This window comes from Triturus cristatus, chromosome 6 (genome assembly GCF_964204655.1).
Source record: "Triturus cristatus chromosome 6, aTriCri1.1, whole genome shotgun sequence".
NCBI lineage: Eukaryota > Metazoa > Chordata > Amphibia > Caudata > Salamandridae > Triturus > Triturus cristatus.
In genome coordinates this window covers 210493924-210509881 of record NC_140589.1, presented here as the reverse complement: position 1 = coordinate 210509881, position 15958 = coordinate 210493924, and the positions used below count along the sequence as shown (strand labels likewise).

General features: G+C 45.5%; 1 protein-coding gene across 2 annotated transcripts in view; it reads left to right on the top strand.

Annotated features, from left to right (window-relative positions):
• The window catches only part of RCAN2 (regulator of calcineurin 2), a 442692-nt gene that overhangs the window by 232865 nt on the left and 193869 nt on the right, over positions 1–15958 (top strand). For both annotated transcript variants that reach the window (XM_085610544.1, XM_085610545.1), the window contains one exon: positions 3291–3462. In XM_085610544.1, coding sequence (XP_085466670.1) covers positions 3291–3462 — 172 coding nt within the window. The remainder of the gene's footprint in view (positions 1–3290; positions 3463–15958) is intronic.

The following is a 15958-nucleotide window of genomic DNA, read 5'->3' as shown; positions in this document are numbered from 1 at the left end:
TAGTCGACAATGGACTATCCAGCAGCAGCGGGTGGTTGCATTGGTGCAAGAGAAGGATTTTCAAGGCCACCCTTGACCACGGTGTTGACTTGTGGAGGGCTCAGAGTCCAGTTCTCCTCCCTGATATCCTTACATCAGAATCTGCTTCTATCACCTCGGCTGATGTCGCATGAAAGAGGCGGTGTTGGCCTTGTTTGTATTCTAGCCACAAGTGGATTTGGGTAGTGTCTGGTGTAAATCTGGACGTTCTCCTGTTGCTGCTCTGGAAGCTTTGCCAAAGAGTGTATTCGAGTTTGGACAGTAGGACTGAAGATGCTAAAATGTCCCCTGTGGGTGGCATAATACATGCTTCAGCCCATGAGGGTCCTCTGGGGTACCTATGCCCTGGGTACCTGAGTACCATATACTAGGGACTTATAAGGGTACCCCAGTGTCCAATCTGGGATGTTCCTTAAGTACTGAACACAACAATTTATGGAGAAAGCAGATAGACAGGGGTCCGGATTAGCAGGATCCCAGTCAGACTAGTCAAATACAGCTTAGCACCATCCAAAAAGTGGGGGTAACCATAAAAGCAGATCCTACTTTCCTACAACCACAGTTCAGAATTACAAAAAAAGTGCTTCATTTGTGCTTCCTTAATCCTGATATATTCTGAAATATCTGCACAGTTCATTTACAGACATTACATTTTTTTGTACGCCTTAAAAACCCCTTTCTTTTCACAACCTCAGTTGCCAGCAACAATTTCACATAAATCCTCTCACTTTGAAGTTAGAGAAAGAAAGGTAAACACCAAGATTCCTGAGAAACAGAGCCTGACATTTGACCTCTGTCTTTGAGCTCACATCAAATATGACAAGATAGGAACAAAATGTAAAGGCCTGTTTACAGAAAGCGAGCACTCATGGAAGAATACAAGAGCGGTGGTAAGCAGGCTATGCTCCACAGGAGTTACAAAACACAATGCCAATGGTAAGCAATGGGCAGAATGCATTCCCTGGGAAGCTTTCAGAATGTCCCCAAGAAGTCTTTACCAAACCCTGTTAGGCTTTGACCTAAAAAGTATTGGTTTTCTGCTACTGCTGCTCTGCAAGTTAAAAAAATGCAAAAAGAACAATTGATTAACAGAATGCAGAGCAATGTCATACATTCACCCCAGTACAGGGATCTGGGCCTAAATTCATCATTTTTTTGCTCACTATGCCATTCCAGTTTGGACCCATCCATATGCAAATCAGTCTTGGCCCTGCGCCCAATGGGAGCAGTCCCGCCCGAACTGCCAGGTCAGGTCCTCCCTGGACTGGAAACAAGTATCCTAGGACCGGTTTTGAGGTTTCACCCCTCATCAGCCAGGATAGCTTGACTCCAGTGGCATGGAGAGCAGGGGAGCCACGTCTGGGCATACCCGTTCCACTCGGGGTGACAAATGCAAAAAGAACAATTTATGGACAGAATGCAGAACAACAACATACATTCACCCCAGTACAGGGATCTGGGCTTAAATCCATCTTTTGTTTGCTCACCATGCCATTCCAGTTTGGACCCAGCCATATGCAAATCAGTCTTGACCCTGCGCCCAATGGGAACAGTCCAGCCCGAACTGCCATGCCAGGGCCTCCCTGGACTGGAAACAAGCATCCTAGGACTGGTTTCGGGGTTTCACCCCTCATCAGCCAGGATAGCTTGACTCCAGTGTCATGGCTGATGAAGGGTGTTACCCAGAAACCGGTCCCAGGATGCTTGTTTCCGGTTCAAGGAAGACCTGGCTTGGCAGTTCGGGCTGGACTGTTCCCATGAGACCTGGGTTGAATTCATCATCGTTCTATAACTCACTTCGCAACCCCAGTTCAGACCCAGCTATATTCAAATCAGTCTTGACCCTGTGCCTCATGGGAATAGTCCAGCCCGAACTGCCAAGCCAGGTCTTCTCTGGACCGGAAACAAGCATCCTGGGACCTGTGTGTAATTACGGCACCATTTGCAGCAAAATGATAGCACAGCTGTGCGGGTACAACACGATGCAGAACACAAGTTAATGTTGTTTGCATCAATTGTGTTTTTTCACACAATTTTATTTAGAGCAAAATGCATGTTGCGTCCAAATTTTACCCAGGGATGCATTTCATGCTAAAATATAGCACTAAATGAGAGAATTACATTTCGCACAAATTTTCCTAAACTTTCGTGTAAATACGCACTAGCAAATTATATGGATTTCGCTCACCCTTAATGTTAGTCATTATTCTAAAAGAGTAATTCTGTCTTTATTTTTCCGTATTCATTTAATTAATTTTTGTAGTAGTTTTATAAAGTGCTGCACGCCACCTTTCAGCCACTTCACAAAGCTAGAGTGTACAATTGTTGCTTGGGTTTTATGCATTCCAAAGACTCAGACCCTGAACTTCCAAGCATCTGCCTCTGTATTACAGTCACTGGAAGGCTGTTGTATATCAGGTGTGGTGATGCTAACTGCAGAGTCCTAGCTGGCACAAGGCAGGGTACCACTTTCTAAAGACAGCTGCTCTTTGCCCCAATAGATTTAATGCATGGTGCATATTACATTGGGCTTGATCCTTGAGTTTACTGGCCAGTGAAATGTTGGGAGTGGCTGGTTTTCGGTGGTGGCGCTTACAAACACTTAAGGGTTTTCTCGCTAGATTGTTTTGTAGCTTTTGCAGTGTGTCCAAAAGTTTCTATGGAAGTCCGATGTAAATGATGCTACAGTTATTAGACGACAATGGACTATCCAGCAGCAGCGGGTGGTTGCATTGGTGCAAGAGAAGGATTTTCAAGGCCACCCTTGACCACGGTGTTGACTTGTGGAGGGCTCAGAGTCCAGTTCTCCTCCCTGATATCCTTACATCAGAATCTGCTTCTATCACCTCGGCTGACGTCGCATGAAAGAGGCGGTGTTGGCCTTGTTTGTATTCTAGCCACAAGTGGATTTGGGTAGTGTCTGGTGTAAATCTGGACGTTCTCCTGTTGCTGCTCTGGAAGCTTTGCCAAAGAGTGTATTCGAGTTTGGACAGTAGGACTGAAGATGCTAAAATGTCACCACTACCTCAGTGCTTCAACAATATCAGAACAATTGCTTGCAATGTTATCCCAAATCTGAGGCTACACTTCTCTAGAATGATTAGTATTTATCAATAATTTAAGTGAACTGTTTTTCTGAAATTGTATGAGTCAATTCACACATAAAGTCCAAAGTAGGGCCAAACACCCTGTTTTAGTGTTCCATAATCTTTCACACACTATGATCTGTGATTCTGTGATTTTTTTTTAAGGTACAAAGCACAGGAACAGATGGCGAGAAGCTTCATCTGGCTCCACCACAGCCTGCAAAGCAGTTTCTCATCTCGCCTCCGGGGTCCCCGCCAATGGACTGGCAGCCAATAGATGATGCCGGACCAGTCTTCAACTATGACCTCTTGAACGCAGTGTCAAAACTAGGACCAGGTCAGTGACCCTTGTTTTATCAACTTTGAGGCATGAATGCAGCTTCATCGATAACATGCATTGCGGAGTAGGCAGTTTCATGGATTAGTCCTAAACTTTCTATCCAATAGATCCTGGTTCAAGAGAAGAAAATTGGGTTACTTCCATCTTTCGTCTTTGCATTAGTGTGCTTGATTTGTTTTCTTTTTTGTTTTACTTTTTTTTTTCTGAATTTCTTAAGAAAATCTCATATTATTCTTATAACCTTAGGTATGAGCTAGCCACACACTAGGAAAACTCTGGTTATTACACTATTTTGAGACTACTGATGTGTGTGTTATTTCTTTTGACTGGTCCTATTTGTCACACTGTGGACATTTTACTGATGTAATCTTATTGGGCCAGGAGTATTGTAGCTTTAATCGAAAACATTGTTTTAGGCGTGAGTTTTCTCAACATCATGGGCCGCTATACATACATTTGGGAGATACAAAATGTTTGCTTCATTTATGCCGGGGATACTTTATCTATCTAAACCCTCTTACCTACTGTAATACTCAAATGCTCTAGCCAACATTTTTGCCTGAATATTTATCCGTGGGATGTTCACCATTTAATGAGAGAGACAGTTGGGAAGTCCTTGGCTAGAATTGGAAAGAACTCAACCTGTTGATCCCCCCCCCCCTCCCTGGAGGGGCGTAGTAATGGACTGCATCCTTCACAATGCCACATCTGAAGTCCTCTCTGACTGACTGAACATCTTAAGATTGGTATAAGTGGCACTGCTCTGAAATGTTACGCCACTCACAAGCATCACGCATGCACACGTGACATTTGTCCACTTACTGCTGCAGATGTGAATTTTATTTAATATTGCCACAAAAGTCCAGACATGGCATTCTAATGTGAGCTCCTAATTTTCCCTCGTTTTTTGTAGAAGGGTGGTCTTACATATAAGAATTATAGGCGTTAGGAAGCAAGGACCTTAGAACTTTGAGAACAAGCAAGTGGAGCACGAAGAGCTGGTGTGAACAAACTTGAGCCTGAACACAAGCTCACTATCATTTCTCTCTGTGCTTTACTTTTATGTTTTCTAAAATGTTAGAACAGAAAGGTCTGTTTGCCAACCAGTCTATGGAATTGACATTTCCCAATTCGAGTCTGCCGACGTGCGTAGGTCATCCAGTGCACGGACACGCAACAAATTCACGCTAATTAGCGTGCCACCTGACGCAACTCGACGAGTCCAGAATTATACCCAAATTGTGTCATTGCAAAAATCAAATTTTTAATTGATACTCAGAGAAGTATATGTGACTGGGAGTAGATATAAGAACCCATGTATTAAAACTCCAGTCACTGTGTAGATTAGGCTGCCCTGGTCCTGAGGAAAAGCCACTAGATCATTAACATGACCTATTTTTATCTTTCTTTTGCACACACTCACTTAATACGCCAATATACATTTAGACCTGCACACCCACACTTCACCAAAGGGCTTATAAAAGATCTCCGGTAAAGAGACCCCTTTTAGGGTGCTCGTCGGGCATTGCAGCACCGGCCCGAAGTGGAGCAAAAGTCCAATGATGGAGCATGACACCCATCTAGGTGTGTGAGGGCCTTTGTTCCTACAGATTAATGCTCCTTGCAGACTCTGTGGAACTCATCTGACCTGAGTAGACCAACCCCTTTCATTAGGAACTGCATACCCTGTTGAATTCATGCTACTCGAGGAAGGTGGGTATTCCTAGGCATGTAAAATGTCCTTCCATTGTTCCTCCATAGGGCGTTGGCGTAGTCCTCTCAACTCCTCCCTACGCAGCGCTCTCTCTTCTGTGCCAGCCCAGGTAGTCACCTCCCTCTGCCAAATATGTGCTTACGGCCCCATAGGTGCCTTCCATGTGATTGCTACCTGCCTTCTAGCCAGTACCAGCGTCAGGTCTATGAGCCTATTTCCCACTTGGGCCAGGAGTATTGTAGCTTTAATCGAAAACATTGTTTTAGGGGTGAGGTTTCTCAACATCATGGGCCGCAATACATACATTTGGGAGATACAAAATGTTTGCTCCATTTATGCCGGGGATACTTTGTCTATCTAAACCCTCTTACCTACTGTAATACTCAAATGCTCTAGCCAAAATGTTTGCCTGAATATTTATTCGTGGGATGTTCACCATTTAACGGGAGAGACGGTTGGGAAATCCTTGGCTAGAATCGGAAAGAACTCAACCTGTTGATCCCCCCCCACCTCCCTGGAGGGGCGTAGTAATGGACTGCATCCTTCACAATGTCACATCTGCACCTCTCACAATGCCACATCTGATGTCCTCTCTGACTGCCTGATCGTCTTAAGATTGGTATAAGTGGCACTGCTCTGAAATGTTACGCCACTCACAAGCATCACGCATGCACACGTGACATTTGTCCACTTACTGCTGCAGATGTGAATTGTATTTAACCCCTTCCCCGCTCATGACGGAACCGTTCCGTCATGAGCCACGGTTGCCGTGTGCTCATGACGGAACGGTTCCGTCATGCCACGACCGTTGGCGGCCGTCCGCCCACGCGGCGCTGTTTCCCCGCCTGTGCGGGGGGACAACGCAACTGGGCGGAGTCATGACGGAACCGTTCTGTCATGAGCACAGCTCAACCGTGGCTCATGACGGAGCGGCTCCGTCATGAGCACAGCGCCACCGTGCTGCCCCCCCGCACCCCCCCCGCGCCGCGGCGGAATTCCCGCCGCGGCGAAGGGGTTAATATTGCCACAAAAGTCCAGACATGGCATTCTAATGTGAGCTCCTAATTTTCCCTCCCTTTTTGTAGAAGGGTGGTCTTACATATAAGAATTATAGGCGTTAGGAAGCAAGGACCTTAGAACTTTGAGAACATGCAAGTGGAGCACGAAGAGCTGGTGTGAACAAACTTGAGCCTGCACACAAGCTCACCATCATTTCTCTCTTTGCTTTACTTTTATGTTTTCTAAAATGTTAGGACAGAAAGGTCTGTTTGCCAACCAGTCTATGGTATTGACATTTCCCAATTCGAGTCTGCCGACGTGCGTAGGTCATCTAGTGCACGGACTCGCAACAAATTCACGCTAATTAGCGTGCCACCTGACGCAACTCCACGAGTCCAGAATTATACCCAAATTGTGTCATTGCAAAAATCAAATTTTTAATTGATACTCAGAGAAGTATATGTGACTGGGAGTAGATATAAGAACCCATGTATTGAAACTCCAGCCACTGTGTAGATTAGGCTACCCTGGTCCTGAGGAAAAGCCACTAGATCATTTACATGACCTATTTTTATCTTTCTTTTGCACACACTCACTTACTACGCCAATATACATTTAGACCTGCACACCCACACTTCACCAAAGGGCTTATAAAAGATCTCCGGTAAAGAGACCCCTTTTAGGGTGCTCGTCAGGCATTGCAGCACCGGCCCGAAGTGGAGCAAAAGTCCAATGATGAAGCATGACACCCATCTAGGTGTGTGAGGGCCTTTGTTCCTACAGAGTAATGCTCCTTGCAGACTCTGTGGATCTCATCTGACCTGAGTAGACCAACCCTTTTCATTAGGAACTGCATACCCTGTTGAATTCATGCTACTCGAGGAAGATGGGTATTCCTAGGCATGTAAAATGTCCCTCCATTGTTCCGCCATAGGGCGTTGGCGTAGTCCTCTCAACTCCTCCCTACGCAACGCTCTCTCTTCTGTGCCAGCCCAGGTAGTCACCTCCCTCTGCCAAATATGTGCTTGTGGCCCCGTAGGTGCCTTTCATGTGATTGCTACCCGCCCCCTAGCCAGCACCAGCGGCAGGTCTATGAACCTATTTCCCACTTTACGTTTAGGTGATCTAGGGAAAAGTCCAAGTAAACAGACGTCCACGACGTAGATAAGCGTTCGCCCCAGTGTAGTATTAAGAGGACCAAAATACTTGTGTGACCCTACACTTCCAAGTCATATGCAAGAAATCTACATCGTCTAGAATACACCTCGGGCAATGTCTCGACTCCCCTCCAAAGGTGACAAAGATAGAGAGTGGAGTCAACTTTAGTGAGACTTTTTTGTGGCACAGGCGAAATCGAAAGAAATATTGTTAAAATCAAATGAGGAATGACAGAGAAAAGGCTTCACAACAGCACTGGTTGATCTTTACTGGCGATAGAATCAGTAAAGCAACTTTAGCATCAGTCTCTGAACCTTATGGCAAAAGATGTATATTCTGGAGTGTTGTTTATGGCTGAGTGAAGATGTGCTTAATTGGACGAGTAAAACGTACTACCTCTTTGATATTCTTTTTTTCTGCTTCACATGAAGGTGAACCAAAGAGCTTCCATTTTTAATTGTGTGTGTATATAGCCTAAATGGCAGGTGCAAGAGGTTTACCTGAGGAGGGGCGGAGATTTAGAGGCAGGAAAATTCCAGTGTATAGCTGTCCCCCGTGGTAATTCATATTTTGGAAGACATCTAGGGTCTATTTCCGGTTTATCATAAGTGTTCACAGGTTCCTGAGTCCACAAGGGTGTTTCAGCAAACAAGCTCATTTTCCAAGTAATATTGCTTCTGGGTAAAAGGTGGAGGGAATTAGTGCCTTCTGGTGAAAAGCCAGGTTTCCACAGTCTGGGACACAGTGAAGTACCAGAGTCTCAGATGAAGAGATGGTGAGGTATAATTTTGATAATGGACATAAGATACCCATTCAACAGTACATCCTGTAAAACCTGAAGGTAGCCAGAGCAGGAAGCCATAGAAGAGTCAACTTGATGTACATATTCACATGATATGGTAACCACAGTGTAAAGGAGATTATTTGTTTAAATCATATTGGTTTTTTTACACTAAAACATGGTGTATGATTAACTTGATGCAGTTAGCATCATATTGGAATATAGAGATAGCCGTAAAGAGTTTGCAGCATATGAAGTAAAAGGCAGTGCATACTAAAGTGGTTGCCCACACTGGGCTACACGTGTAGGACTTAATAAAAGTAGAAAAGAGAAAAGTGTTTAAATTTAGTATATGCAGAGTCTTCGACCTGAGTATTTTAAGCTGCCTGTTAAAAGTGGAAGTAAAGAAGAGTTATATCCAAAGTGCAGGGTGCTTTGTGTTGTTTGTTCAGGGCACTGTTTGTTTAATTCAGCAATGAAATCTTTCAACTTTTTACGTGGAATGCACTCACATATACAGAAAGATAATTCAATTAAGTAGGCAAAGTGACTGGAGCCACTATATTAGTTGAAAAAATAGTACCCAGGCAAGTACACTGACATAGCACAACAGACACAAATACATGCCACAGAGGCGACAGGGTTCAGATCTTTTCAGAGTTAGCTCTCATCCTCTCTTGTTAGCTACAATACAGCACCACAACATTGAAAACATTAAACATGGGAATGGGTCTTCAGGGCATCACTAATATCCTCAGGTGTAGCACGTAGACGGGAGATAGGATTTGCACTTACCAGTGCAGATTTTCCACCAGAAGGACTAGCATGAGTAGCGAAATGTTCACCCCCGCATGCATTTTTCTTCGCAGGGGAAATGGTTTTAGGGAAAAGCCTTCCTCTTCTAAAACAATGGAAATTGTTGTGAACTCTTCTACCCCACTCACACACTCATTCCAGTGTATTCTGCCTAGTTTTAGTTTTGTAAAATTGGGAAAGAAAACTCAAATTGGACAGGAATGTGGCACCATTTCCTCATGAAATGTGTGGATACCAATGGACGTGGTATAGGGATGGTTCTGGCACAGCAGGTGGAAGGCATGGAACATGTAGTGGCTTCTGATTATCACACTTTGTAGGCTGAGAAAAAAATGGGACTGAAGGATGATATTAGAACTTGGGTTTCTGGTTGGCAGAGGTATGCACCCTGTCCAAGCAGGAATCCCAATCCTAGTCAGGGTATGTAGTGTGCATACTAAAAGTTTACCTGTGCTTGCCCTCTGCTAGCGTGGCACAGAGCAGTCAGGCTAAACTAAAGAGGCAATGTGTAAAGGATGTAGACACAAAAACACACACACACACATACACCAACCACACACACACAATAATACAGCAAAACCAGCACAAAAGAACTCCGCACCAGTTTAGAAAAATAGCCAATATTTATCTGAGTAAAACAAGCCCAAAATGATAAAAATCCAACATACACAAGTCAAGATACAAAATTTGAAAGTTTAAATCAAAATACAGTGTTTGGAAATCAATAGCTCTAACTGGGACTTTATGGTCGCGCCTGACTGGGCAAAATCCAAAAGTTAAGTCCAACTGTGATGGAGCGCGGGCCAGGAGTAAACATTTTATTCTGCTATCTTTAGGAGAGAGTGAATCACCACAGATGGAATGCTTTATAGAAAGCCGCCTGAGTCGAAGGAGTGATTAGTTTCTTATAGACGTTTTGCAAAGCACTATGTGTAGCTACTGAAGAGTGATGATGAACCGGGTACAGGAGCTGCTAGCCACGGCTGGGTTGTTATGGAGGTTCAGGGTTAGAACAGTCACAATATAGATTTGCCGCTTCAAAAATTGGATTATTTCATTTGCGTTTTAGGAAGCTAAGGACACATACCCCTCAAGAAGGATTCACCCGAGTGATTGTCAGTGGTTAGACTATTTGCAAACATTCGACCCATCACCTTTTGTGTGTGTTGGAGTGGGTCTAAGGGCTGAGAAATTACATAGGAACTACGAGGTAAAGTCCACGGCTTATACTGAGCAATAGGTAATTAGCAAGAGGCAGTAATAGAAGATGTTTTACATGATTGGGCAGATTATTGATGGTGAGAAAGCAGAGGGTTGACTAGATCTTGGAAGTGGAATGTTTTGTCTTATTTAAAGACTAAAATGAGGGCAACCATGGCTTGTTCTTAATACTCGAAGCAATTTTTGTCTCATTTTTCACTCCACCTGCAAGTGTGTGTGCATTCAGCTTGCAAATGGCGTAGTGATCCAGAGCTGAAGTCGATGAGCTAAGAATGTAGCGAGGGAAATGCAAGATAAAAGTAGGGTGCCATGTGATTGGTGTACAGAGGTGGAGTTCAGCACAGGAGCAAGGTAAGTATGAAATAGGGTAAGGAAAGCAGGATGAACTTGTTTGAGAGAGCTGTTATGTGAAGGCTAGTGACTGTCATGTGTACCTGTGCATTATCTGAGTGAAAATGGCGATGTTGCGCCTTATGTAAGTTAGCATAAAAACTTCAAGTATATGGTCCACTCAATCTTGTGTATTTGTGTAGGTTTGGGCGTGGTTAGTAATCAGCTAGTAAAAGGGAATCATTGTGTTCTTCTAGTGTTTGCTTAGTTTGAGGCTCCCAGAATTTAGAGTGGACTAGCAAGTATCAGTGATTCCAGAATGGCACTGAAGCAAGCATGTGATTTCATAAGATGAGGTATGGCAATGTGTCTCAGTGTGGGAAGCACTCCTGGAGGCAAAATGTTATTCTGACAGCAGTGCTGAAAACCCTCACTGTTCATAGTTGTCATATGTGGGGTTTACGATTGATCCAGATGGGCCTAAACGGCCCCAAGTGGATTTTGAGGGAGCAATGACTATTGTACTATCCTATTTAATCAACAAGGGCGGGGAATGTGATGTTGGAGTTTGTGTTGTTGTCGGTTGTTTACTAGTCCTTTAACGTGCCTTTAGCATGTTTATTTATTTATTTAGTGTTTTCTATAGCGCAAACCTGACCTAATCCTGGGTGTTAGAGCACTTTAAAATCAACTGCAATCAGTTTTGTTCACAGTTTACAAATTTACAATAATATACATTTTAAGTCTTACTAGGGGTGTCCTACCTTCTCGTGGTGTCTCAGGAGGTTCCCGTGTTCGCTGCTTTGAGCCCTGTGCCCTGTGGTCTCCTGTCGGCTCCTGCAGTGCTTGTGTCTCCATCCCGCCGCCGCGTTCTGACACACTCGCGGTTGCGGCCAGGAGGGGGACTACATTTCCCAGCAACACCTGCTGGAGGGGAGCGGAAGTCGACGCCCACTTGCCGCGCCCGGAGGCGCTACAAAATCAAGCTCACCCTCGGTGGAGCGGGTGTGTCCTACCTTCTCGTGGTGTCTCAGGAGGTTCCCGTGTTCGCTGCTTTGAGCCCTGTGCCCTGTGGTCTCCTGTCGGCTCCTGCCGTGCTTGTGTCTCCCTCCCGCCGCCGCGTTCTGACACACTTGCGGTTGCGGCCAGGAGGGGGACTACATTTCCCAGCAACACCTGCTGGAGGGGAGCGGAAGTCGACGCCCACTTGCCGCGCCCGGAGGCGCTACAAAATCAAGCTCACCCTCGGTGGAGCGGGGGTGTCCTACCTTCTCGTGGTGTCTCAGGAGGTTCCCGTGTTCGCTGCTTTGAGCCCTGTGCCCTGTGGTCTCCTGTCGGCTCCTGCCGTGCTTGTGTCTCCCTCCCGCCGCCGCGTTCTGACACACTCGCGGTTGCGGCCAGGAGGGGGACTACATTTCCCAGCAACACCTGCTGGAGGGGAGCGGAAGTCGACGCCCACTTGCCGCGCCCGGAGGCGCTACAAAATCAAGCTCACCCTCCGCGTCGCGGGACCGCGCGCGGGCGGCGCCGGGCTGAGCCCGGGCAGAGGGCGGGCCGTCTGTGGCCAGAGGAGGCCAGAGGAGGCCAGGCAGGGCCACTCCCATTGATTTTCGAAACTGGATTGCGGACTACTGCTTTGGAATTAGTTGTGGTTAGTCAAGTGAACTTGAGGGAGGGGGCTTGCGGTTTGCCCTTCGTGTGGTACATTGCCCAGGACACAGGTGTTGAAACTTCCAGTAGGGGGCTTGCTAAGGTGTACTGCTACTTGTGTATCAGGCTATTATTGTGGGCTGATAACGCTGGTTAACATACATAGTAGCTATCCCTTTGGTCAGCCCCTCTTGTCTTTTTGAGTTACGGTAGGCTAAGGAAGTACATACACGGTAATATAAGCCTGCAAGTCTGAAGCGGTGATATGGGGAAAACTAAAAGAACTCCGATTAGATCAGGGAGTGGTGTAAAGGGAACCCTGGATGCTTTTATCACACGAGCTGAATCCCTGTTGATCCACGAAATACAGTTAACAGAGCGTAGGCTGTCCCTTGATTCCCTTCTGGCACACAAACGCTCGTCGCTGGGTACAATATCTGAGTGTGTTACACCAGGGGTAAGTAACCCAGTAACTCATGGACCCCCTGCCCATAGCATAACTCAGTGTGTTACCACAGCACAAGTCCACACTAACTCGCCTGTTTGTGGGGAGCAAGAGCCACGGCCTTTGGAGGGGGCTGTAATCACTACTTACCAACATGAACTCACCCCCATGAGATTGAAGGGAAATTTGGTGACAGAATCTTTGGGCATAGGGGCAAAGGGAGACCATGAGCAGGAAGATATTGTTACGGCAGGGGAGAGGGAATCCAATGCACTACCAAGGAGGGACAGGGAAGTGGTTACCCGTTCAAAAAGAGCATTATTGGTGCCAGTCTCTCCTTTAGAAACTGGCGCTTCAGATGATACAAGGACCACTGTTATTTCACATTGCAATGGGACCAATAAAAACAGTTTAGATAACAAAGCGAAAAAAGGTGGCCCTAGGAAAAATCCCAAGGTTGTTGAGGATGGGAGATTCAAGCAAGCCCACATACACGGCGAAACCTGTTCTCCTGCAAATGGGATGGAATGGGCACAGGAGATAATGAAAACACTAGAGGCCAATTTGGAAGCCCTTTTTCTTAAACATCTGGCCCTCATAGTGGAACACATAAAGAGAATAGAGGAGACAGTCAGTAAGCTCCTAGAATCGAACAGTGGCGAACCCCCAGTGACCCTACCGAGCCCAAGTCAAGAAGGGTTAGGGATTGCACCTTGCCCTGTCAGTCCCGGTATAAACAGAAGTAGGTTGGCACGAAATAAGCAGAGAGTTGACCCTACTTCCGGTAAGGATAAAGGCATTCCCTCTATCATTGTACCCCATAGACCACAACATCAGGGCAGTAAAAAAGGGCCTGTAGCAGCCCTTAGTCCCCTAGCTGAGCAGGCGCAATGTACACCGGGGTTGCAGACGCTGGATTTACCCCCAGCTTCTTGTCCTTACACGATAGTCTTAGCAGGGGTTCCAGCCCATAAGCAGGATAGAGAAGAGTCCACAAGCTCCCTGATAAACAAGGTTAATCATTGGATGTATAATAATGTGAAGGAGTTTCAGCTACAAAACAGCCACATCCTCATGGCAAGGAGGGTAGCTTGGGTTGGACCCTCTGAAAAAAAGTTTGCAGGAGACTGCGTTATTGTCAATTTTAGACACCCAGAGCTGGTAAAAGAATTGCTCACATCCAGTTATGGGGCTTTTGACGGAGGCACAACCATAAAAATGCTCCCCCTCAACTTTTTTTATAGGGATCACTCTAAAGAGCCAGGCCAAGTGATACGCAGAAGAGACACAAGGACCAACAGACTGGGACCAGTTTCAAACAGGTTCATCCCACTGTTTGACGCGGCAGTGATGGATGAACTAGACTGACTGGCCCAAGGTGCAATTAGGGACACTCCCCCCTCTCCAGTCAGTCCAATGTTAAGGGAGATTGTGGGCCCCATGGGAAATATTCTTCCATCTGATATCCACATAAACGAGGTTTCGCTTAATCCCCCAGTTAAGAGTACTATATTGGTAACGAGTTGCTTAGCAGGACTCTCTCCCCAAACTCAGGCTATCCCGGTTAGGAGTGAGATAAATCATGTGGCCGAGGAACTTAGGGTGGTATCGTGGAATATTGCAGGGATCTCAACCAAATTAAAAAATAGGGAATGGTTGGATTTCAGTCAAAAATTCCACATTATCTGCCTACAAGAAACGTGGGAGACGGATAGCTGTGCCCCGCATTTAGAGGGGTATAAAATGTTTTTTGTTCCCGCCCGAAAATCTATAATGGGAAGAGCCAAAGGGGGTTTAATAACGTACGTGTCTCTTTCCTTACAAGGGTCTTGGGAGGCTCTGGGTTGGAGCTCGGATAATATCCAGGGTATCAGTTACTGTAAGAAGGGCTTAAAATTGGTCCTGATAAATTTTTATAATGCGGGCCAATCAATGTAGAGGTTGATTGAGCTTAAGGACAGATTGGCAGATTTGCACACCAGGGGAAATAGCCCCCCAAATGTGATTTTGGTGGGGGACTTTAACTGTCACCAATGCCCATACCTGAAATGGGGAGGGGGGAAATGGGACTCTTGCCCATCTATAAAGGATTGGCACTTAGAGCATACAAGTGAAGGTCGCGAACTAAGTAAGATCTTGGGCATATATGATTTAGCCCCCACGATGGACTTAATCAAGCCCAGGAACTCTAATATCATCAATCCTTCTTTTAAAGGCAGGGGTAGGGATACAATTATTGATTTTATTTTTGTTTCTCATTGTTTTAAATGCAAGATCATAGATTTTAGTATAGAAATTAGTATTTTTAGTGATCATAATCCTTTGGTGTTGTCCCTGAGGGATCTGGAACTCTCGACGCAGTCAAGGAGTAGAATGACGAGGGGAAACTTGGAAGCAATTGATCAGGGCAGGCGTATACGCTGGACTAATATAGATGGGGAAGCATTTTATAAAAAATGTTTGGCTTCCTCAGAAAGTGGGATATGGAAGTGCCTAAACCAGGAAGTTGAAGGTAAAGAACTGATAAGTGCTTTTGAAAGTTCAGTAAGGGACATTGATAGGTTACTGAGGGGCAAATCAACACCTATGTCTAATCTCTCACCTAAATGGTTCGACAAAGCATGCTCCAGAGCCCAAAAAGAATTGAAACGTGCACTTAAAACGGTGCCCAAGGATAGGAGTAGGATAGTGGAATGCAGGGCTCAATATAAACTGGCCATAAAGAAGAGGAAATACACTATCCATTACGAGGCTTGGGAGAATTTGAGGGAGGCAGCTGAGAAGAGAGATATGTCGAGCTTTTGGAGGGTGATTAATGACCCCAACTTCCAGGCATCGAATAATGAGAAGGTGGCTTGTAATGTTCTGCCCGAAGCTTGGGTTTCTCATTTTAAAAAACTGTATAATCATGCTAGCCTCACTGTCCGACAAATTACAGATGTGGGCACTTTACCAAGCTCTTGGGTGCAGTTCACAGTGGGTGAAATTAAAGATGGTATACTTGCCCTGACTCGGAATAAGGCCCCAGGACCGGATGGGATCCCTCCTGATTTATTTTTGTCTCAGGTTGACTTATGGGCCCCCATACTAATGAGAGTTTTTAATACGGCAGTTGAAACGGGAATGCCCAGATCTTGGTCAACTGCCAGTATTGTTCCCCTATTTAAAAAGGGCAACAAGTGTGATCCTCAATGCTATCGCCCGATTTCACTAATTGATGTGTCAGTAAAGGTTTTAGTGAAGGTAATCCTAAACCGCCTAATGGACTGGGCAGAGGAAAATGAAATCATTACCGATACCCAGTACGGATTTAGAATGGGCTGTTCCACCTCGGATCAATGCCTCAATTTATATAACCTGGTGGCAAAGTACACCGTGG